This window comes from Ixodes scapularis, unplaced genomic scaffold (assembly GCF_016920785.2).
Source record: "Ixodes scapularis isolate PalLabHiFi unplaced genomic scaffold, ASM1692078v2 PGA_scaffold3__209_contigs__length_174095766, whole genome shotgun sequence".
Taxonomy (NCBI): domain Eukaryota; kingdom Metazoa; phylum Arthropoda; class Arachnida; order Ixodida; family Ixodidae; genus Ixodes; species Ixodes scapularis.
The window spans coordinates 45,259,041-45,284,437 of record NW_024609868.1 but is presented as its reverse complement, the minus strand read 5'-3'; the positions used below and the strand labels follow the sequence as shown (position 1 = coordinate 45,284,437).

Sequence of the window (25,397 nt, the reverse complement as noted above, 5' to 3'; positions counted from 1 at the left end):
TGAAAGAATAAACACAATAATAGACAAAATGACACTTTGAATAAACAAACAGGAGGACGCACAAAACGACACTGGTTTTGCGCATCCTTCTGTTAATTATTTCAATAACGTCCGATTTCTTTCTGCATTTGCAAGGTTTGATTTATGCGTATATTCTACACTCTAAAAATGCGTAAAGGCCTAAAAATTCTTAAAACACGAGTGGTCCGATCTGCTAAGTGCACCTAGAGAACGGCGTGGTCAGAAAGACGGTTTGACTCCAAAATGAATTCTGTGCAGGGATAATGGGCTATGACAATTTAGTTGCTCATACTTTCGGCGCAGATTTGTTTTTGCGTCCTTGTTTTTTTTTTTTATTCTTTCTTGACGGCTTCTGGAAAATCAGTGATTGGCTGAAAGCATGCCCTGTGGCCAGATTCGCAACTTTTAGCAATAGCGGTGCCGCGGCGTGAAAATTGCGATCCCTAGCTCCTGGACGATGCTGGTCAAAACATCCATCGGGTCGGAGCATCCATCGAGTTAAAACATCCATTAGGTCACATGACACCATAGTCAGAACATCCGACGTGTAGAAATATCCATCCGAGTTAAAACACCCACCGAGTCAAAACGTTCAACGAGTCAAAACATCTATCAGTGTCAAAAAACCCATAGAGTCAAAACATCTATTCAAGTCAAAACATCTATTCAAGTCAAAACATCTATTCAAGTCAAAACATCCATCCGAGTCGGAATATCCATCGAGTCAAAACGTCCATTGAGTTGAAACATCTATCGCTGAACGAGATTGCCCCAGAGTAATAGTTAATTATACAGGGTGTTTTTTTAGCTGCACCAAATTTTTAAAAAAGGGAACTTGAGATAGAGTAATTGGAGCCCTGTGCAAGTGTTAATTGCCATGGCGACCCCTAGAAGAAAGGAGAAATTAGGTAATTAGTTAGCTAACTAACTAAAGTGTTTTAACTTTTTAATTTTTCACTTGAGGGCACATAATGTATGGAGAGGATTGAAGGTCGGCCACAATATGGTCTAGCTTTGTCGCCAAATTTGGATAAAAAAAAATTCCTTGTAGGCACTACGGGGTCAAGAAATGTCACTTTGGCAAATGGCGTCAAACCGAAACTAAACAGGAAAAAGCACCGGTAAAGTTATCACTCCGCCCTTCCGGGCATGCGATTCGTCATTATTGCGGCCGGCTGCACTTGCTTCGGCGAAGCTGACTGCGATAACGGCGATCCACGGGGGCGGAAGGGCGGAGCGATACATTACCGGCGCTCTTTCTCGCTTAGTTTCGGTTTGATGCCGTGTACCAAAGTGACATTTCGTGACCCCGCAGTACCTACTACAATTTGTTTAATCAAATTTTGATGGCAGGGCACGACCATATTGAGGTCGAGCTTCAATTCTCTGATTACGTTATGCTCCCTCAAGTGAAAAAAAAAAAAATTTAAACAGTATAGTTAATTAGCTAACTAATTACCTAATTTCACCTGTCTTCTAGAGGCCACCATAGCCATTAACATTGCCCCAGGGCTCAAATTACTCTATCTTACATTCTCTTTCTTTTTCAATTTGGTGCAGTTTAAAAAGAAACACACTGTATAGTTTCCCATTGGCCATAATGTCACGATGAATGCTTTGGCACGGTCAATGCGATATGGCTAAACAATAAACTATTTGCTCGATAGATGTGAGAGAGCCATGGCCGCGAATTCAGTTGTCTACAACTCTCGAAATTTAGTGTTCGCTAACTTGTCCGCTCTACGGGATTCGTGAAAAACTTGGCCCCCGAAAATGAAGACCGCAGCAAAAGCAAACTCGCTGCTGAATGTCGGACGTTGCAAAGTCTTGTATCGAGGCGCACCCTGCCATGGTAATAGAAGTTCTTTGCGTTACGTCATGCAAAAAGTGCTGAATGGCTGGTGGAGTGATAATCAATCGTTTGTTACGTCCCAAAATTCTGGCCCGAGTACTCGCGCAGATTCAGAGCTCATTGCGCTCTTTGCTGCTCTACCATTCTCTTCAAATACGGAATTTTTTTTTTATATTTAGCACGTTGCTAAATTTTATTGTCCCGGAATATATTCTTCCCAAGCCTCCTCGCAATAGATCATATGCATACCCCAAGATAAAAAAAAAGTCTTGCAGTAGGAAGTTAGTAAATGATTTCGGCTCTGCTCACCGCGTTACGGAGTCATCCCCACTGCACATGTGTGTTTCACCTGAATTCAATACGAAGCAGGGCGTCAAGACCATAATTTAGTATGCAGTTTTCTTAGCCCCCATTTGGATGCAGCAGTGAAAGAGTGGGTATCGTGACTAACAGGTGTACTGGAGAATGATACAAGGATAAACAATATAACGTGCATTGTTTTGTACCTTCGAAACTTTCATAAAATAATTAACGTTTCTTTCTTCATAATTGATTTAGGTCCATCAGGGAACTCGTAGTGAGTCCTTGCTTACCATGCTCTCAAAAATCGAATAAAGCAAAACTGTCTGCTTTTCACGCAAAATATATAAAACATTTAACGAATCAAAGCATTCATTAGGTGTTGTTTCAGCAGGTTCGGAATATTCACCGTGTCAAAACAGCTAGCCGAATCAAAACATCCCTCTATAGTCAAAACGCCCATCGAGTGAAAACAACCAACCCAGTCTAAACATTCTTAACGTCAGAACATCCATTCGAGTCAAAACGTCCAACGCATCATAGATCCATCGAGACAGAGCATCCAAGGTTGTATGTTTTGACTTATGGATGTTTTGACGCGTTGGATGTTGTGACCCGGTATCGCTCCTGAATGATAGGCTTGAGAACCAAATTGCTTGCTTACACCTCCCTGACGTGGAAGAATGAGGTAAAGCTCTTATATCGCTCGTAGGTCGGACAATTGGAATTACTTACGCGTCGCACAGACTTAACCTCGTACTGCTGTTCTACAACGATAATCCAGATGACAGCCATTTTGATAAGAGCTGGTGCGCCCCCAATAGTCCTTGAAAGCTGCGAACTGAGCCGCAGGAATGTGCCGCTAATGTATACTTGTAAACATACATTCAGTGCCATGTATACTCTGTTCTTTTTTGTCCTGACCCGAACACTTAAACGCGAGGAGATTGCAAATTACAATCTCAAAAAGTTTTTCTATGCAACGACCTTGGAGGAGTACCGTCACATATGTTCCTCCTTCTCCCGAATATCTTCTTAGCCGCAAAATACCTACCTTTGACTTTTTTTTTTTTTTTTGACGATGGAAATAGGTGTCTCGTATTGAAGCGGATGATTTGTAGCATCCCCTTGGGAAAAGTAAAATGATTAAACTAGTATTTCCCATTACAACCCCCCCCCCCCCAAAAAAAAAAGAAAAAAATTAAAATAAATAAATAAAAAAAAACGGAGACAACACACAAGATTTTGCGTGTTTTTTCTGTTTGTTTTTTATAGATCATAATCATAATCATCTTTATTTGCTCAGGAGAGCCGCGGCACCACAGAAAGGCAACAGCCCGTACCAAGGAGGCCCGCGGTGCCGTGTCTGGTGAAGAGGATTATATGATGATGTAATATAGAAGATGAAAGTTCTGATGATTAGGATATGTGTGTTAGGCCTAACAGCATTCTTCGCGGTTGTGGTCTTCGCGGTAAGATCCTCGTCTTGGGTTTGTGATGGAAGTGTTTCACCACCTTGCCTGTGTTTTTACCCTTACTTCGCTAAATAAACTCGGTTTTTATTTTTCATAATTTTTATTTTTGGCTTTTGGGCGACAGGTACTCGAGAGACGGCGTTCGTGCACGCAATCATCAGCGCGGGCATCACGTACACTCTGACCAAGAACTGCAGTCTGGGCCACCTTCCATCCTGCTCGTGCGACCGGTCCAAGCGGGTCGCCAAGGGAGAGCAACCAGCGCCTCCCAGCGTCGCTGCCAATGACAGCGCAGCAGGTATACTTGACAGTTCGCGAAGGGCTAGAACGAAATGTAGTACAGTCACGTACGCGATGACAACGGCAGGACGTTTCTTTCAAATGTTCGGCCTCCAACACGCGCTCGTTGCCTTCCGTCGTGCTTTGGCTGCACGTGCACGCTCGAAGCTCACGAAGCGCCGCCGAAGCATGGTGGAAGATAGGAAGCTCGATCGAGCCGGAGGCGGGTCAACTTAAAAGTCCTTTCCTTCATTATCATCCTCATTTATAGAACTACGCTCAATTAAAGGGGCCGTGAAACGAGTTTCGGGGTGGAATATAAAGGATTTTAGATTTGGATTCTACTGATCGCAGATCGTTTAGGCAGATGGGCCAAAAGAAAGAGGGTGAACACGAGCGTCACTGAACGCTTCTGTTTTACACTTCTAGCACGCGCTTCGAGCAGCATTTGGCTTTATTCGTATCTTTGCAGGGCCCCTATAATGCATCCATATTTCAGCGTGCCATCTCCGCAGGTCAGCAAACGTGTGCTCGTATCTGTGAGAAGCTAGCCAAGCAAGTGCCACACTCACGAAAGCGAAACAGAGCACCCGGTCAGGAGTCCTCATCAAAACTATACGGAGGGAAACCGATCGAGAGGAGGAGATGAGTGCGCGGGTCTGCCAGAGCGCCGAGGTCTGATTGGAAGGAGAGCGGATAGGATGCAAAAGTTGGCATGGCTTTGTCTCCATCAAGGTCTCCACTCACTGTTCGAACGCTGACCTCCGGCGTTCGGAATTCGAACGCGAGGCACTGCGCGTGGAACAAACGACGCTTTCGCTCTAAGAAATGCTTGCGCGTTATACTTACCCGCAAAACACTTAAAGAGCCAATCTCTGCGATTTAGTGAATCAGCTCAGCGAATGATGAGGCGGAACATCTGTTTAGACCTTAAAATTAATGGTGAATTCCGCTCGCAGATCTCGAGCGCTCCAAAAGCGCTCCATTTGGAGCGCGCATATTCCGCTCGCAGATCTGGCTCGAGTTGGTCATCTTCCGCTCGTAGATCTCTGGCAGCGACCGCTCCACGGAGCGCCCCAAACTCCGCCGAACTTGCTCTGCGGTGTTTCACAGATCTCTCCGGAACTTGACAGAGCGGCCCACGTGATTTCCGTCTAAATCGGCGGTGCGCATGCGCGGCGAGGTTGGAGAGATCGGCGGGCCGGTCGGGTCGTGGAGTTGGATCTGTTCGGGTGCGTCGGTTGTTTACTCTGGATTGTGACGGCTCCAAAGCTTCTACTTCGCGTAGACAAGGAATAAAAAGCCAGGATTGTGGAGCGTGGCAAATCGTAAGCGCTGACTCTGCGATCACGAGAGGAAGAACGAGAAAAGGAACGACAGAAAAGCCGGAGGCAGACGCAAGGTTAGGTCTATTCATTCTGCAGCCAGTGATTGTTTACCCTTTTGCACTGCATTCCGTCGGCGTTTTCCCGTGAAATAAAGCAAGAAGTGGTTAGGCAACGACCGCGCAAGTGATGGTTTGTTAACTCTGTGTTTATTAAAGTCGTAGTACAAATCTGAACTCCACCGCTTGCAATCGCTGTCCGTGCCCCGCCGCTTCGAGGCGGCCGAAAGGTATGTGACGGTGCCGAACGCGGACGTCTTCGTTATTTGTGACATGGGCGCCGTGGTACGTATAATTTCGCCCGGTGTGCGTCGCGTGTTACTTCTGCAGCTAAGCAGTGACAGTCGTCACTGGTCGTCGGAGAGATCAGCCGGCTGAGGCGTTGGTGGGGCTGGTCAAGTTCGAGCAGCGGCCATTTTGTACGGCGGAGGGAGAAGGGGTGGGAAGGGGTGTGGGGAGTTCGCTCTAAAAATGCAAGTTTATCTTCCCCTCGTCGATTCGGAGCGGGTCCCACGGAGCGGAATTTTGCCTCCCTCGCGGATTTTGGAAAGCGCTCCAGATCTACGAGTGGAATTCACCATTAGTCTGCGCTGTGGCATTACGCAATGCAAGCACGACGCTTTGCATTGCGTAATGCCACAGAGTAGACTTCATTTTGAGGTATAAACGGATGTTCTGCCTCATCAATCGCTGAGCTGATTCCCTAGATCGCTGAGATTGGCTCTTTAAGTGTTTCGCGGGTAAGTAGACGCGCAAGCATTTCTTAGAGTGTTGTTTGCTTCTAGGTAGCTAGCCTTGGGGTCTTTCCACTAACCCTCCAAATCAGAACTGGGCCAGTACCACTCGACGCTCTTTCGTGCCCGCGCGCTCTCTTTTTCTCCATCAGTTTATAGCCGTACATGGACAACTCACAAAGCGCTTTTTGGTCGGCTATACAATTTCGAAAATATGTGGCGCCCCCATCGTCCGCATTCCGCATGGTGGCATTCCGATGTACGGCACGTGAAATTATTCAGGAATAGAAGACGAATTTGACGTTTGCTTAACATTCTGTGACTTCAGAACGCAGGGACGGGAAGCAAGAACAAAAAGGAAAAAAGAAAGAAAAGGAAGCAAAACAGAGTATGTAATGAGCGCGGTGTCCTGTTCGTTTTATTTTTCGTGCTTTCTGATGTCCCAATAGTGAGATAGAATTAATCGCGCCGCTTCTAGGTTATACGAAGCGTCCACAATTCCCTTGACGCGCGGTGCAATGTGGGATATTCTGGATATTATGAAAAGGTCTATCGGCGTTGAGATTGAGCGCCCGCAACAAGGTTAAAGGGGTAATAAAAGTTTCTCGTATTCATTAAAACACAAAGACGTAGATTCCCAGGTGTTTCAGCAAAAACGACCGTGCGACACTCCATACGGCGTCATGAGCAAACAAAACGTCGCTGTAGCTATCAAAAAAGGTTGAACAGATATTGAACTTTATTTTGAGCTCCAAACAATAATTTTGAAGTGTTAGAAACATTAAGTTATTTCTTGGCCTTCTTGTATAAGTTGGACGTAATTACATCAGGTGATTGCGATACAGTTTTGGTTTTAAAAATATCCGGGTCTTGTGACGTTTGGCAACCATCGTAACCGCGCCGCTCACCCCGCCGCAGCTCGTACTCGCTGTGGAACGCGAAGGTGGGACCCGATTGTGGGTTATAATTATAATAAAAACATATCTAAGCAATGAAATATTATAATCCCGTAAGAAATTGAACCCAGAACTTCGCAAAATCGGTAACAGGGAGGGACGCGAGCGCGTGGCATCTCGAATATCAGCACTTTCGTTTTGGGCTATATAGTTTCGCGAGTGAAGTCTTAGGAGGTTGCAGCCTTCCCACGACTACTTTAGAGTTGCGAGTTTTCCCATTAATTTTTATTTACTACAATCTTCCTCAGCAGTATCTTGAGATGCCGCTCGTAAAGTACGCAAAGGCGATTCATTTCGCTCGTATTTTCAGCCTTCTCGTCTTTTTTCTGCGAGCGGATCAGCAATTTCTTTGTGGTCGAGGCGAGAACGCATAGGGGCGCGACTCGGCCGGTCGAGGTTGTGAACGATTCTACCAAACTCTTCTCTAGCACAACAAACGGTAGCACAACGACATGTTGGTGTACGGTTCGAAACCTCAGAGCACGCCGCAGTGTAACAGGCGACTAAAGCGACTAAATGAGCTACGCTTAGAATATCGGCACTCCGTTCCCCGATCTGCTAGTGGGCGCCGCCATCTTGGTGCTTGGTGCAGAGCAGACGCATGTGTCCATCGACACAATTAAAAAAAAAATGCGGCTTCCTAGCCTTTAGATGCGGTGTTATGGAGCTCAGGTGATGTTGTTTTGCTCTGTCGTGAACTGTTCTAACATTTATGGAGGACGGAAAAGCGCTTGCTGCGATTTCAGATAAAGGTTCAGATAACCGGAAACCATGATTTTAAGCACCAAGATGGCTGAAGTGTCGTTACTCTGAAGCGTAGTTGATTTAGTGGCTCTATAGGCGACGCTAGAGCTCAGTGAGGTTTGCCATCTTACAAGTGTCTGAGCATAATATCAGCAGTCAGTGTCCTTCGTTGATTTGCGTGCGTGACGTTATTTTGGCGCCGCTGCTGGAGCGATATCTGAAGCAATGGCTTCGCCCATCAAGTGCGGTGCTGAGACAACAAACATTTCCTATCGGTTATTTAGCGTGACGTGTTTGTAGAACAGGAAGGTGAGCTGCCCGGCAAACAAAAATTATAGTTTTTTACGCTAGTAAATGAATCCGGACGATCAAACGAATGAACGTTGGTTGTAAGACACAGGCAAGTGACTTCAAACAGACATATACAACAAGGCATATAGTTTGGCGATTTGGTTGATCATCTTATAAGGTAACACCCCCCCCCCCCCCCACCGCAAAAAAAAAAAAAGCGATACAAGAAACGAAGAAGCCACAGACTGACTTTAAACTGAATGTTTATTCCAGCGAACTATAAAAAACCACGGAGGAAAAAAAAGACAAAAGTAATCGATAAAAATATATCTCCCGCGCCATATCTCCCTCATTCAAATCTGGTTGATAAAACCTGCTTCGTCCCTTCCCAGCGATACTGATGGTGCTCTAACGCATGAATCACCTCCTCGATAATATAGAAGAAAAAAAAAAACGTTTCATCAATCTCCCTTGCGGTCTTGTTTTTGTTCCGCGTCAAGATACTACAGTATACTGCACTGTTCCGCAAGATGGCCTGCGGCACTGGCTGCACGCTTGACTCGGTGAGGAAGGGCGTAAACATAGGGCACCACCACCGGCCCGGAAGTCGGTTTCTGCCTGTCCTAAGGTGAACCCTTGTGGGCCCCGTTCGCACCATACTCTCATTCGGTCAATAGCGTGTCTGGCTCGCAACCGAAGGGTCGTGGGTTCGAAGCCCACCTGAAATTCTTCAAATGTTTCTTTAAAGCAAATAAATTACTTTGGCAAAAAATTATTCGAGACGTGCGGCGACCTTTAATTCGCCTCACATGTAATGTTTCAATCACTTTTATTCTACACGTGACGTCACGTTTCACGTGAGCGTTGTAGGTTGTTTGAAATTCTCGCGTGAGGTCTTGTGGCTTTGGCGTCACGACCCCGTCAACTGATCAGGAGTTTCCCGTCACGCCGCCGACGCCAACTTTTCTGCGACACGAGCTCGTTAACGCTATCGCGTTGAAATAAACCTAGTTGGGGTAGATAAAAAAATCGCAGAAGAAAGATTTAAGTGTCTTTTTGGCGCCATACGACAACAACATTAGTATGGTTTCTTAGTATTGCAAACACAGGGTGTGACACATCCTGGGCGTCCTATTATATTGCAGTGCAGCCAACAAGATGGCGGCGTGAGCCGATAAGAAATTCGAAGAACTATATGTACGATAAGTTTCACACCGAGTCCAACTGCAGCCAATCAGGCAGCGCCAAAAGTGCACCGTCATGGCGCTCGTGCGCTCGTCCTTGTGCATTCGCTATCACTGGCTGGCAAACACCAATCACGCAGAGTAATGCACATTGAACGTGCCTCTTTGTTTTCTGTTATGCGCGTCATTTGTTCAGCCGGTGATAGAAAACGCGCAAGGACCACCAGACTCGTGACGATGCGAAGTGCAAGTCGCCTGCTTCTTGTGCCGAAGTTGAGGTGACGTGACAACGACGCCGATTTCTGATTGGCTCTGATTGAAGGCTAGTAGGTCGACCTCAATGCAGCTTATTGGTTTGAGGGCCACCCACTATCCTTCAATCAGAGGTCGGCATTTTGACGTCACCACACACTCTGCAAAAGAAGCAGACGAACTCGAGCTCCGCATATACTTTTGCCCTGCTAGGTGGGCTCCATAAAATCGGAGTGTCGGACTTTATGTGAAACGGAAATCTTTCTAAGCTCCAATCACCCAGGCGAAAAATGCTGAGTCACTGGGTTGTGAACGCGTGCGCGGCCTTTCATATTTTCTGGACGAGAGCTACTGCGCGCGCTCAGAACGCCATCCACAGCCCAAGAGACAAAGATGGCAGCGCTCGGAAGCCGATTATCGGAACGGCTAATCAAGAAACATGTGCGCATCATTAGGTCACGCCCTGAGTTTCTTAAGGTGTCGGGGACTGTAGGGCGTCCTCGAATAAGCAAAGCTGATTAGCGCGACCTTTCTTCGCAGCCGTCCAGTGGACTTGGGGCGGCTGCAGCGACAACTTCCGGTTCGGCGATCGCATGGCGCGTCGCTTCCTCGACACGCGGGAGGTGAACAAGGACATCAACGCCCTGATCAACCTCCACAACAACCGCGTCGGACGAATCGTGAGTCGCAACGGGTCGTCTTTGTTCTTTTGTGTAACTTGTGGGTCAACATTGTGTTGTGTGTGCAGATCTCCCTGAACATAAGGCCGCCACTCGGGCTGTAGCAAACTAGTGATTTATTAAAGAGCTTTAAAATAGGAGGCACTAACACTTTGGACTTCCCGAACAGCTTGGGGCGTCGCACTGTGCAAGCGCAGAAGTTCTGCGCAGGCGCATTGCGACGCCCTTAATTGTTTGGGGGATTCAAAGCGTGCCCACGCATTCCAAAACTCCCTATTGCCTGCTACTGAACGCTAAATTGGTCTCTGCGGTAGCTGGAATGTCTTCCCCGTAGGCTAGGAAAAGGGTGGGAAAGCGATCTGGGGAAGGGGGGGGGGGGGGGGCAAAACGTTTCCACGTAGTTCGACCGGTAGGCCCGGAAGTATAGTACCAAAAGGTGAAAAAATCAACCATGCCATTATGGTGTAATACACCAAAACAACAAGGACGAAAACGAAGGGAGAACTAGACAGGACGCCCTGTCTAGTTCTCCCTTCGTTTTCGTCCTCGTTGTTTTGGCGTATTGCACCATAATGCGAAACCAACTAGCCCAACTAGCCATCCTTATCCAACCATCTCATGGCGACGTTCAGTTTGGGGAGCAATGTATGTTTAGAATGTTGGAGGTAAGTCAGCCTCAATGGGTGTCTGGAGTCGCCTGTGGGTAAGGAATTTAGCACCGCAGTATACGACTGCTAGCCTGGGATGTTTCGTGTGAATCACGTAGCAGTTATACACGAACGGTGGGGAGGGGGGGGGGGGTTGGTGGTCGAGATCGTTAAAGCACCACACCTGAAAGCTCGTGGTGCAAAGCTCACGCTGCAGAACCCAGGGATCAATCACCTCCTCTTCCCGTGTTTCGATCTGGAAGAAATCGTACCGGTGTGCGGTGGTGTATCACTCCAGCATTAGTACTGCACGTCATGAACCCCAGGCTGGCAGCGGTACTGCACTGGCTATACTTCTCATCTGCATTGAAGACACCTGACTCTCGCTGGGGCTGACTAACTTCCGGCTGCCTATACACAAACACAAAATTTTTTTCCCCAAGGTCCTGCAATGTGAGCTATCGGGGTGGCTATTCTTGAAGACAGCTTTGTAATTAAACCTCAATTAAAATTCTAAAAATACATTACGGCTGAAAAGTTGTGGACAATAAAATGTCTTTCGCATCGTATAAACCTAATATGATTCTGCTTCGGAATCGTGTTTGGATAGAAAGAAAAAAGTAAGGTGACCGAAAATGAATATTGGAGTCCTGAAGTTCAGCTGCATGAGCTGCTACCATATCGCTGTCGATATGGGGTGGCGATTGAGGAGAAACAAGCTGTGGTCGGGAGAGAACACATAGTGCATGAGAAGGAAAGCATCTATTGAGGAAATGCAATAGATGCAAATTCATAATGTCGTATTGAATTCCATATTGCCCGTTCGGCGAGAAAGTCGGTGAGATCACCCACTGCCGCGATTGGCCAGCGCCGCGGTCAATCGTGGCGGTTGGTGATCTCGCCGACTTTCTCGCCGAATGTCCAATTTAGAGCCCCTGGTTTTTATGCTTACTTGTTGATTGGCTTAAAGTCAAGCTTCCACGGACGGTGCGCACTCCGCACGGTGGAGAGGAGGCTCGCAGATGGTACTGTCATGGCACCCAAAATCTCCTATATAAATGCCACGAGCCTTAAAAGTGGTTCCTTTACAACGGCTGTTCCCTGAACGATAGTTCTGGTCGTTATTTGTAGCGCATGCTCAGAACTAGCTCCCATCCATCATCTGCCAAGAACCACGATCCCATGGGATGGAATGCATGTTGAACGTTAACAATCGCGCATTCCTCCAATACCTGATCCTGACAGAAAATAGGTGGGAGCTATAATTGGACACAGGTTCAAAATAGCAGGAAGAGATCCTCCCGCAACGCTGGAGAGGAGGTGGTGAGTAGACTCGCCTCCTCTCCCGTTTCTCCTCAAGCATTCGCTCTGCTAAAGTGGAAAGAACGGACGGTTTTACGGAAGGAGCTTTTTCTGCTTTTCTTGACCTGCAATGGACATAGATCAACGCGCCGCTCTGACGTCACGCCGCAGCGGTGGCGCTGCTGTCCGCCCTGCGCATGCGCATACTCTTTCCCATATGCAAATCTGGTCTCCGTGCACGCGCACTGCCCACACCTGGTTTGGACAGACCCCAGCTAGTTTCTGAACAACGCGTTTGCGTATACTTCTGAGCAGTGAGAATGGGAGCTCCTCCTCTTTCCACTTTAGTAGAGCGAACCCTAAAGTGGGGGTCGCCTCCTCTCCACCGTTCCCTCTGCTAAAGTGAAGAAGGGGGTGGGAGGAGCTTCCACTTCCTTCTTGACCTGTCACCGACTGTAGCGCATTAGGGCGTCCAGAACTAATCCACACACAAGCTAGCTGACTTCGAGACAGACTGCTTTATCGTCGACTCCAGACGAAATGAGGCGAGATTGAAGGGCATTTCTTCGCGCAGGCGGTGCGGAAGACGATGCGTCGCGTGTGCAAGTGCCACGGCACGTCGGGCAGCTGCGCCAGCGTCACCTGCTGGATGCAGCTGGCCGACATGGCCGAGGTGGGCAGGCGCCTCCGCCAGGCGTACGAAGGCGCCCGGAGGGTCGAGTTCAACGACTTGATGCCGCAGTGGCAGGCGTCCAGGAACGTCCTGCTCTACACGGCGCCGTCGCCCAACTTCTGCAAGCTCAACCTCACAGCCGGCTCTAACGGGACCAGGGGCCGAGAATGTTCCCTGTGAGTTGCTCAACCTGCTTCCGTTTGTCGTGCGTTGAGTTTTAAATGAGCAGCATTTATAGGGTCAGCTCTTAAGCCCATATATCATACGAAGGACATTCGCTGCAGACAGAATGAAAGCTCGCGCTGTATAACACAAGGATCCTGGGTTCGAGCCCCACCCCTGCCCGTTTCGATCTGGATAAGCATCGTACCAACGTGCGGTCGTGTATCACTACTGCGTGAGCACGTTAAAGGCAGCGGTTGTACTGCACTGGCTAAATTGCTCATCTACAGCGACTGACTCGTCGCAACTTTAAATGGCTGACCAACTACACGCTGTATAAATATCCCCAATTATTGCAGACAGAATGACAAAAATTGTTGGGGATACTTCCCAAGCATCTTCGAAGCATGTTCTTTTTATATACGTGTGTATGCGTGAAATGCGTTCACAGCCCATTTTTTTATGAACAACGTGACGGTGCCGTCATACAAGCAAGGCCTCAGACAGTGTCTCCGAGGCCTTAGAACTCTCATGCCGGTGGCATGTAGTCTCGATAATGACGTCACGTTGTTTACAACTGTTTGTGTCTGACCTTGGTGCTGGTACGACGACTATTGCGGTTGGAGATCGAACAGTCACGCGTCTAGCGGTACGTTTCTGCTGTGGGGAAAACACACCGAATTTTCTTGTTTGTTTTTGATCTGAGGAATTGAAGATGAGGATTCCAACGCCGCTCCTCCTGCGACCAACGCGCTGGTCAAAACGAAGCGCTCGTGTAAAGACAGTGATAGGCGAGGTTCGATTTCTTTGTTATGCTGCGTTAGTAAACACCGGAACGTGGAGACAACAAGCTCGATAAAGCGCCCCCTATTCGCGTCTCCAACTCGTTGCTCGGAGTCGCCCTCCCACGGCGGAAACGGGAACCTTTCTAGTGAGGGTCCCCGATTCTCCTGCTCAGCGGGCACGGCGGAACTGCGCGCGATCGTGGCTCGCGAAATGTCATTTCCGAACGCAAACAACAATCTTCACTCTCCCAACGTAGTGCTGCAGCCGGTATGAGATTGTACGTTACTAGAGAGTTTGAGTATTGCGTATAGAAGCAAACGAAAGCGCTGTGCGTTTGCGTTAGAGGTACGTGTCCCACGTTGTGCGTGCGCCTCATCGCCATGCGCCAATCCAAGACGACAAGTTTGGGTCCGTGCACGCGCTAACGCAAACTTGCGTTCGCTCGTATACGCAATACTAAAACTCACAATTGTTTCACCGGCTTCCAACAACACCAACGCAACGTGCTGCATTAAGCAGACGTGCACGCAGGTAGGCGTTCGTTCGAACTGGAAAGGCTGAGATTGGCAAAACGACGGCGCGCAAAAATGAAAGTAACTAAACGTTATAAAAACATTATTAATTAAAAAAAATTTTTTAATTTTTATTTTTTTATTTTGAGCATTTGGTCTGGAAGGAGTTTTGCAGCTACTTTGTAACTCTTGCCGATTGTCAAAAGTCACGACTTTGACAGCAAACTATGATAAACCCACAAATAACGTAATTTAACATGGATTTCTCTCATTAGAAAGAATGTTTTCATTGATTTTAGACTATTTTTATTTTATAACTTGGCAATTAAAAATGCTTCATTTGGCACCAGTGATGATAATTAGCACACTTTAGACTGTCATACTTGTTCGCGCGTTTGAAATTAGATCATAAGCAGCAAATTATATTAGAGTTTGAAAAAATGTGCATTAAAATATCTTAATTTTAATATTATTATTAATAATAAAAATCACGGCAATGTATGACCCCAATTAATGCCACGATCACAAAAAAGGACGCCATTTAACCTCGCCTTTCCAGAGAGGTATATTTTTTTGGTTTTTCCTTCTAGCATATGAAAAACTCTGACATCGTTATCAAGATAGACAATCAGTCAAACACTGGATGCAATATAATGTCCTATGCGTCAGGCGTTGCTATAAAAGCACACACACACATCAGCTGTCTGACTCGGATTCCGTCTTTGGGTTGTTGTAGTGAGAACAGCGTTTATTAATTTATACGTTTTGTAGACATATTGGAAAATCTTATTTATTCTGTTATTCTGGTGATAGGAATAATGAAAATGATCTGAGCGAGAACGCACACATATCAGCACTGCTTTTTTCAACTACAATATTCTATGTTACAACTAAGGTGTTTGAAAGACCCTGCCTTTAAAGAGACACTGAAATCTCCAAAATATATTAAAGTGCCTGAATCGAACATGTATGTCAACAAATAAAGTTTCCGCGAACAACTTTTTTAACCAAATAATTACGTTGTGAGACGAATGTTGAGGTATGAAAGAATTCAAAATGAAGACCGATATAGAGAAATCAAATCCAAAATAGGGGTTATTTCGGTTTCGCTCCAGAATTAAAGCTTGCCTCCTGGAATAAGTATTACGCTAAACACCGCTTTTGATTTCAGAATTAGGAGCGCACGTGATCTGCGCTCATAACACCCTAACTTCCTCATATAGGCAAGAATAATTAGTGTCGTTCAGTGAAGCCAGCACACTAGACAGGCTCAACAGCGGGACGCATCTCCGACCCTCACTATAACCGCCATTTTGGAAAACGAGTGGCGCCACCTATAGTTGGAGTCGCGAATAGTCGGATCTCCTGCCCAATAGCAAAAAAAGAGAGAAAACTATTGGGTCATCGATTTTTTCGCACGGAACTGCAACGACACGTGACAATGTCACTGAAACTGCGACGTCTCGTCGCGTGGCATAAGGTTACATCACGACGTGCTTTCCTGACGGTCACGTGATGCTGTAACGGCACGTGAGATCATGACGCTCTTGACACTGGGATGTTATCGTGTCAAATGGTCTTAGTAGCACAACGACGTCACAGAGGGTGCGTAAGGGCTATGAGAATTAAGCGCCTTTGGTATATAATAGCCCAGACACAGGCAGGTTTTTTTTTAATAAGTTGGTATTTTCCGCTTTTTTTGTGGGGGGGGGGGGGGGGGGGAAGGCTTAACTTTAGGGTGAAGTTCGTGTTCAATTGGTTCGAACCCCTATCACCACGCAGTTTAAGCCCATCGATGTGTCTGCGTTTGTCTTGCAAGTATAGCGTCAAATGTGCCAGTGCTCGATGCCCATGTCTTCAGTGGCCTAGTGCCACTAAATAAGCGCAGCTTATTTAGTGGCTCTAGAGTGGCCCTTGGAAGCGAATTGCAGCGGAGCACCAGCTCGTGGCACGTGTCTTGCAGGTTTCCACAACAATGGTTGGCGGTACTTGTAAGCGTGAATTTTATCCAGGGATTTTACACGTAGCGAGAGGGCAGCTCTATAGATGAAAATGCAAGGGGAGCTGCGCGGCAATCGGCGTGCTGTTGCGGCTTCCACTTTCCTCACTGACTGTATTCTTCAGTCTTAACAAGCTTAATGAGAAAAGCATTGTTGACTTCTCTGTCGTCTTAGCAAGGACAGCTTTGTTAGACTGTAAGGTGCATACAGTGACGATAACAACGAGTATATTCAAGTTCTTCGCATCCTCCTCCTTTTCCTCGTTTACACCAAAGCGGTGAACAACGAGAGGGCATCAAGGCGAGATGGAAAGAAAAAGAAGTGGTCAATGTCGAGGTTGTTCTTGACAACGGCTCCTTGATTTTCTGGCAAGTTTGGAGACTGTATCTTTTGTTTCCACCTTCTCTGGGGCTCTGTCTATACAACCGGACTACTCGACGCCCAGAGGACCCCTTCCTGGGTCAAACTGGGTACCTAGACTACTAGATATGACCTCGCTGGAGGCCGACCCAATGGATAACCAAGAGCTGGCCGCTTAAAAAGACACCATAAACAGTGCCAGCTTAACAAGCCAGCGAGCTTATATACATAAGAAAAGACGATTCGATGATCAGGATGACTTCGTGCAACAGAGACAACACCAGCGAAGCTGTACATCAAAAACGGTGATGCAAGGAAAGAACCCCAGGCAGACGATGACGACGATGGTTTCACCCTTATCCAATATCGTCGAAAGAGGGCAACAGGTATACCCGTGCTGCTGATTCCAACACAAGAATCCAGCCGTTTGCAACACCTTAACCCCCTCAAGCCAAGTGATGAACTAAAGGCAGCCGCTGGCGCAACTTTTGTTCGCCATCGCTTCACTGCTAAAGGAGGACTCCTCGTCGACGTAACGGAGCCGGCAACAGTTAACCGACTGTTGAAGATTCACACTATAGGAGAAATCGCAGTTCTGGCAACAATCCCCAAGGCATAAATGCAAAACAATGGACTTATCGAGGGAGTTCCTGACTGGTACTCCAGCTCACATTTGACAGAATTTCTTGGACCCATTGGCGTCATCGCAGCTCGTCGTCTCTACCAGAGATATGGCAAGCCTGGTGAAGCAGCCAAACCAACGGATCGAGTCGTGATCCCTTTTCGCCCTAATACGGAACTCCCTACCAAGGTAAGCGTTGGCTTTACTCGACATGAAGTGATCGACTATGTTGAAGCGCCACTAAGGTGTTTCAATTGCCAAGCGTTGGGTCATGTGGCTAAATATTGCAAGGAAAATGCAAAATTCAAGCATTGTAGTGGGACTCACTCCACAAAGGACTGCAAAGGCGAATCACCTGTCAAATGTTCCAACTGTGGTGGGAACCATCCAGCCGATTATGTTAATTGTAAGGCAAGACTCCAGGCGCTTGCCAAGAAGAAGCTTTTTGTCCGCGGCCCAGATCCTATCAAACGCACAGAAGGCCAAATTGTTCAGCCCGGTATGCCGTCCTCGAGCACAGCTCATAAGGAGGATAAAATCACCGTTGAAGTGAAGATAAGCTACCGATCACCAAAGTACAAGGCGAAAAAACAGAGAGCAAGCCCAACCTCAACCACTGAACAGCAGAAGGAAGCTTCTTTAGAGACCAGCGACATGATAACATATTCCCCAAAAACAGCAAATGCACCCGCTGCCCAAGTACCAAGTCAAGGTGCTACGGGAAGGCGCTTATATAGCAAAGTGGTAACAGATACCAGACCCCCTTAATGTACTACCAGATCTCAGCAAGGATCCATGGCGATTGGAGAAATAATAAGCTTCATTTTTTCTGTATTGCCGAAATTCGTCGCTATCCTACCGCCAGGTATTTTCAAGACCATAATCCAAGGAGCTATGCTTCTACAACCAGCCATAGTAGAGATGACACAAAACCTGCAACAGTGTCGTGGCTGACTCTTCAAATTGTCAACCCAGCCCTAAAGCCAAACAACGACATTTACCTTTTCTCAAGAAATGGAACTGTGCTAGTCTTCACCTTCGCCATGCGGAACTTTCATTGTTTTTAAAACGTTCGCGATTTCCGATACTTGCATTTAGTGAGGCGGGTCTGCCAAAGGATCAGAGTATATCAGGGTATTTTTGCTACCGAAACCTTACAATGACCGGTTTTCCAAATGGGAGCGCGGCCCTATTTATAAGAAAGGCCGTCCCTCACCTTCAGATTGACACCACTGACTTATGTACAGAGGATTTGGAGATTATAACAGCTCGTGTCAAATTCAACAATCAGATTTTGTGTGTGGTAACAGCGTATGTCCGTGCTGGAAAGGGCGGAATCAAAGTTGCAGATTGCGTAAAGGAAATCTGCCAACGCTGCGAGGATCCGATTTTAAAATGCGGCGACTGGAACGCACATCATGACCTCTGGGGAGCAAACAGAGATGATACGCGCGGCCGGGCTTTGGTAAGAGTTTTTGAAGAATGCAATCTTGCTGTCAAATGACGGCAGTCCAACGTTTTTTCGACCACCTGACATTTACAGCGCCATTGACGTCACTGTCCACTCACCAAGCCTGTGTATAGATTAAAAACGATACCCTGACACAATGAGAACTGATCACTATCCAATATTTATAGATCTACATGGATTTCGTGGGACTCGACAGTGCACCAGACAGGTCACCCACTGGGACTCTTTTAGAACAAACATGGAAACGTCGACAGAGCCCATACTACAAGCTATATTGACAAGCGCAGAGGAGGCTACTATAAAGATACGACTACCAGAGCACTACCCAGAACCTCACCTCAAGGTGCTTAATCTTTGTGCAGCTCGAAGACAGGCCCAACGACAGATCCAGCGAAAATACTTCAGCACTGGCAAAACTAAGTTAAACAGAATCAATGCACTTACGAACCGCTATGCCAAGAAAACAAAACGTAAGCACTGGGATGACACATGTGCTTCAGCTGATGCCGACAAACCTGGCACTGAGATTTGGAGAATACTCGATGTTTTTACAGGCAAACGTGATTTACGCCTCTCACATGCTTCGATGGCATTTCGTCTCGGACCAAATCTGAGGGAAGCAGCGGAGAAATTTGCGGACCAATTTTTTTCGACCCAAGACCAGACCGACAAGGTGTATGAGGCTGTGGCTAGATTGTCTCCCTTGGACACGGATTTCAACATTGAAGAATTAACGTTTGCGTTAAAATCAACTAAGTGGAAAAGTGCCCCCGGACCAGACGCAATCACAAACCAGATGCAGTAAAATTCACCGGCTGAGCGTCTACAAGAGCTACTAAAGTTTTTTTAATTCTGCATGGGATCAGGTATCATACCAGAAGAATGGAGAACTGCTTGGGTTGGTGCCCATACACAAACCAAGAAAACCACACGACGCACAATCATCCTACCGACCAATTTCTCTTACCTCCGGTGTGATGAAGCTCATGGAAAGGATGATACATGCTTGACTCACATGGTGACTTGAAACTAACCATCTATTGCCGCACGAGATGACAGGATTCAGACGCGGACTATCGACTCAAAACAGCATCTTAGACCTAATTAGTTCGATCGAACACAACCATTTTAACGAAAAATCGATATTGGCGGTCTTTTTTGATATTTCGAAAGCATACGATAATGTTGAACCAGCGGTAGCTCTCGAAAAGTTGACAGACATCGGCATAACAGGGAAGTTCCAAACGTTTCTGAAAAGCGTCTTCACCAACAGAACCCTCAGGGTTCGGCTTGGTCCGTCTCTCAGCACTATACTCGCAGATGTACTAGAGGTTTACCACAAGGAAGCGTACTATCGCCCATTCTGTTCAACATTGTTTTGGCAAGATTACCACCATGCCTTCCTAAGTACACTCTTCCCATTAATATGTCAGTGTATGCGGATAATATATGCGTCTGGGTTTCAGGGTACAGGCACCATAGCCTTCGAAACGCCGCTCAAGCAACCATCACCTCGCAAGCAATTATCTCAATGATTCTGGCCTACAATTCTCACTCGAAAAACTGCATTCATACTGTTCCTGGGAAAAAACCGACGCAATACCAAAATTGACCTCACCCTCTACAATACACCGATACGTCGCGAACGGCAACACAGATTCTTAGGAATCACTTTGAGCTCTAGGCTTAACTGGCATGCACAAGCTATGATCGTAAAGAAATCTACACTGACAGCAAGAAACGCAATTCGTAGAGTCGCAGGACAGTCGTGGGGAAACTTACCAAGATCCATGATGCGTCTGCATTCAGCCCTTATTGTAAACCGTATATTATATTCTTTGCCATTCATTAAGCTGTCACCAACAGATTCCCAAATGCTCGAGTGCATACATAGAAAAGGCCTGCGCACTTGCCTGGGAGTTCCAAGGTCAACAAAAAATGAGAATGTATACAAAGAAGCTCGCTCTTTCAATTTACCGCTGCTAGCAACCAAGAGCCTCCTTTCTCAGCACGTACGTTTGAGTACCACGCCTGCTGGAAGAGACCTGTTGCGACGAATTAAAACCAGGCAACAATCGCGTCTTCATATTTCTGGACAAACTCTTCAACACCTTGGATGGACACCTGACATTTCTCATTATCGAAATGGTGTTAAACCATCGCCCCCCTGGAATAACTACTGCCCAAAGAGCACCTGCCCAATTCCGGGTATACGCAATGAGATGAGCGAAAATGTAACAGTAATCAAGCAAAAAACAATTGAATATATCTTGATAACATACGCTGACTGTCTACAAGTAAAGACAGATGGGTCAGTAAATCGCACCAGAAGAAGCGGCACTTCCACTTTCTATATGCCTAGTTTACTACTTGAATGGAGTGGACGACTCGATAAGATGTTATCGTCAACAATAGCTAAAATGTATGCGATTGTAAAAGCTCTCAGTATGATAAGTAAGCTCACACCACAAAATGTGGTTTTAGTAACATACACTCGTGCTGCTCTCCAACAGCTACAAAGACCCCAAGAAACGCCGAGCGCAGCCAACGGCAGCTAAATTAACTACAAAAACACTCAAAACGAACGGTTTCAAAATCTGCTATCAGTGGGTACCGGCACACATCGGGCTACGAGGCAACGAAAAAGCGGATCGACTTGCTTCCCCCGCTCATAATTTGCCCGCTAGCATTAAGACCCCAGAAGATACTAGAAATCTCAACAAAACTATATACGACCATATATGCTCGTTATCCATAGGTCACTCCTCTCCGGTTCAGCCGTGCTTAACCCGAAATCTCCGCCGCGCAGACGCCACTCTGCTTTTCCGTTTACGTACAGGGAGTGCACGTACAGGCCAACTGCTGCACCGCTGGAAAAGCGAGATACCGATACCTGCAGTAAATGTGGAGTAACCGAAGACCTCAATGACATGCTTGGCGATTGTCAAAAGTTTGAAGAGGAAAGAAAAACATTCCCGGCTGAGTTGAGAAAGCACAAATTTGCGATACAGGACACAGCACAACTTATATTTCCTTCTGGCACTCGTGCTACGAGGAAATTACTTCAGAGATTATTTTTGAATTTCCTGCGAGCCACTGGCTTACACACCCAACTGTAAAGGGCTTATATACTACAAATGTGACAAAGACAACAATGGAAATTTCTGACCACTAGCCTCCTCTAATCTGCTCATATCTATCCTCTTTCTTTTTATCTTCTAATTAATTTAATTTTATATTTTTCCTTTCGCGCGTGGGACAATGGCAAGACTAAATCCAGCCGGATTTCCGATTGTTTCGATAAAACGATTCATCTCTCTCTCTCTCAAGGCGAGAGCGGCTAAAGCTTCTGAAGGACGGGAGTGTTATCTAATTTATCTGCGAAGTGCTCATTTTGTTTTATAGTATTTTCTCCTTATTTCTTTTGTGGCTTGGTAGCTACCAAATTCGGGCACTCCGTTTGCTCGCAGCAGAGCCACAAGCTTTCATTCCACAGCTATCGCCGACGGGGCAGTGGGTGGCACAAATTCCATACGTTTAGACAACGATAGTGATCGAGGTAACCAGATTGGATTTCAAGAAGGGTCTATTTGCGCTTCACTATAATCCCCAGAAAAACTGGCTAGTTTTTCTGGGGATTATAGTGAAGCGCAAATAGACCCTTCTTGAAATCCAATCTGGTTACCTCGATCACTATCGTTGTCTAAACGTATGGAATTTGTGCCACTCTAATGGCGGCCTTCTTGAGGTTAATGAAGGAAGAAGATGAAGATGCTGCCAAACGGTGGATATGACGCATGTAAACTCGAGACGTTAGTGCAACAGGGCGCACGAATTAGATACAAGTCCCGCGTCAGTGTTCATTTCATAGTCGGATTCAATCAATCATTTGGCGCAAGTTCGTCTAAAAATTTATTTCACAAGGGGAATTTTGTCAACGCGTGTATGGCACTTTTGTGAAGGACAGTTCTTTTGTTCACAACATTGAAATTGAAACAAATCAATAAACGTGCAAAAGTAACGGTGCCCGAGGAAATACAGTTTCATGACCGACATTAATACGACGAAAGTTATACTGCTACTTGAGTCCCCAGATGGCACTGAATTTTGTAAAGGGTCTCTTGTCCATATACAATATACGTGTCAGCTATCATCATCGTGCGACTAGGAGCAGCCATATTAAAAGTTTTTAGCCATCTTCCATCTGTGTAGGAGGCGTATCGGCATTCAACTCGAATTTTGGTGATGTTAGAATCGGGCACTTGTGGATTCAATGGGTTGCTATTTAGTTCGGTGCAACGAAGGGGGAAAAAAGGCGGCCGTGAGATTATGGAAAATGAATTGTTTAAAAGTTTGAAAGTTTATTGGGATTTTCACGGGCCAAGCCCGGTAGGGAGGTAGTGGCAAAAGGCATTTCTGCCTGACTGGGCCTTTACCCCCCACAGTTTACAGAAGTGCAAAAGGTGGCACGGTATACAGCATTGTAGCATTCTTCTCTGCCTAAATATACATGCCTGTGTACGTGAAATACATTTTATGCAACACATTAAACAAACATTTCATTTCACACCACAAAATAAAGAAAGAATATTCAGGAGTTTTAGTATGCACATGTCCAGTGGTGGACCCCAAGCTAACAAAAACAAACAAAAATAAAACACTTCTACAACGCGTAACAGATGTCTTTGTCTATAAGAACTTGTTTAATCTCTTTCTTGTATTTGTAAAATGACCCTGTAAAATCAGTGTAATTTTCCATAGTATTTAGTAATGCAGGAATCTGATAATCAATTTTTTGTTTTCCATAGTTTGTACGAACCTTAGGAGTTCTACGTTTACTATTTCTCAATAGATAAAGTTGTGAAGCAGATTCATCCACTCGGTAGAGTTGATTTTTGTGTATTGTCTGCATAAGTTTGAAATAGTAGATTTGATTTGCTTTGAGCATGTTACGCTTAGTAAAATAAGGACTGCTATGAAATTCGCGAATATTGCCACGGCAGTTTTCAAAAATTCGTAGAACCTTTTATTGAAGTATGATTAGTTTACCATAGTTTGTGGACGTGGTTGTTCCCCATACCATAATTCCATAACGGAGCCTCGAGTAAAACAATGAGTAATATAAGTTTTTGGTAAGCCAATTAGGTATTAAGTTTGCTATTTTATACATGCATCCGACCACTCTTGATAATTCCCCCCTTAACTTGTTAATGTGAATTGTCCAGGTTAATTATTCATTGAACCAGACTCCAAGAAACTTTTGTTCTTCTACTTGGGAGGCCATTGAATTGTAAATGTATTTGGTTATTGTCACGTTTGTTTATGGGTCTAAATATTATATATTTTGTTTTTTCTGCATTAAGTTTGAGTTCGTTATCTTCCAACCATTTTGATAGTTTCACGAGGTAATCATTAGCCTGTTGTTGTAAGGATGCTTTTGTATTGCTACTGAAGAAGACATTTGTATCGTCAGCATACATTACGAGATGAGGAGAATTGGGAATATCGGTTATGTCATTTATATACACGAGGAAGAGTAGCGGGCCTAATATAGAGCCTTGTGGTACGCCATGTTTGATTTCTGATTCCTGAAATCTAATTTTATCGACAGAAACAAACTGTTTACGGTTTCGAAGGTAAGATTCAATTAAGTTAGATGCTATTCCTCGTACGCCATAAGACTGAAGTTTTGAGAGTAAAATATTATGCTGTATAGAACCGAATGCCTTACTTAGATCGAGAAATAATCCGAGCGTGTATAATCTATTTTCAATCTTTGTTATAATTCTGTCGTTTATATCCGTAAGTGCTAATTCAGTTGATTTTTCTTTTTGGAAACCGTATTGGAACTCTGTGATTACATTGTACTTGGTAAAAAACTTTTGCAATCTAATGTTTATCACACCTTCAAATATTTTAGAAAATATTGGCAGCACCGATATTGGTCTGTAGTTTTTCAGGTCATTTTTATTTCCGCCTTTATACACCATGCGAACCTTTGCAATTTTGAGACAATTTGGGAAAATGCCTGTCTGCAGCATGATGTTTATGATATGTGACAAGATCGGGCTTATTACACTGGACACAACTTTAATTGGTAAGGGCTGGATTTCAACTATCCCCGCTGCTGCACTCGTCTTAATTTGTATAATCAAATCACCTATTTCATTCGGGGATGTGGGTGCAAGCATTATAGAGCTTGATATATTTGATGGCTTAGCTGCACCACCGGATTCACAGTCAGTATCTTGTTCCCGCGGAGCACCAATATTTATAAAATGTTCATTCATGATATTTGCAAGTTCTTCGCCAGCTATATTTCTACCGTCAACGGATATTGTATGCGCACTATACACACTTGTATCTTTGTTTGTAAGGTCATTTACCATGTCCCATAGCTTTCTAGGGTTATCGTAGTTGCCTTCAAATTTGCGTAGAAAATACTCCGATTTTGCATTTTTCAAGTCTGAGTTTAGTTTATTCCTAATTTTTTTAAATTCAGTTAGCAAGTTTTTGTCACGGGATTTCACAAAAGCATGGTACATATTGTTTTTATTCTAATTCTCTTGTATAGTTCATCATTCAGCCATGGCTTGCGGAATTTTGATGTCACCGTTCTCGATTTTACTACAGGGAAGGCGAGGTCATATATTTTTCTGAATTCTTCTGAAAATTTTCGAAAGGCAGATTCAGCACTCTGTTCTAAGGAG

The 25,397-nt window shown here is 45.4% G+C and overlaps 1 protein-coding gene across 1 annotated transcript in view; it reads left to right on the top strand.

The window, feature by feature from the left end:
- Window positions 1-3,930: 3,930 nt before the first annotated feature.
- The window catches only part of LOC120841360 (protein Wnt-8a), a 36,810-nt gene continuing 15,343 nt past the window's right edge, over window positions 3,931-25,397 (top strand). The window contains exons 1-3 of the mRNA XM_040212240.3: window positions 3,931-3,946; window positions 10,013-10,152; window positions 12,676-12,950. Of these exons, the coding sequence (XP_040068174.3) occupies window positions 10,066-10,152; window positions 12,676-12,950 (362 nt within the window). The 5' untranslated portion in view covers window positions 3,931-3,946; window positions 10,013-10,065. The remainder of the gene's footprint in view (window positions 3,947-10,012; window positions 10,153-12,675; window positions 12,951-25,397) is intronic.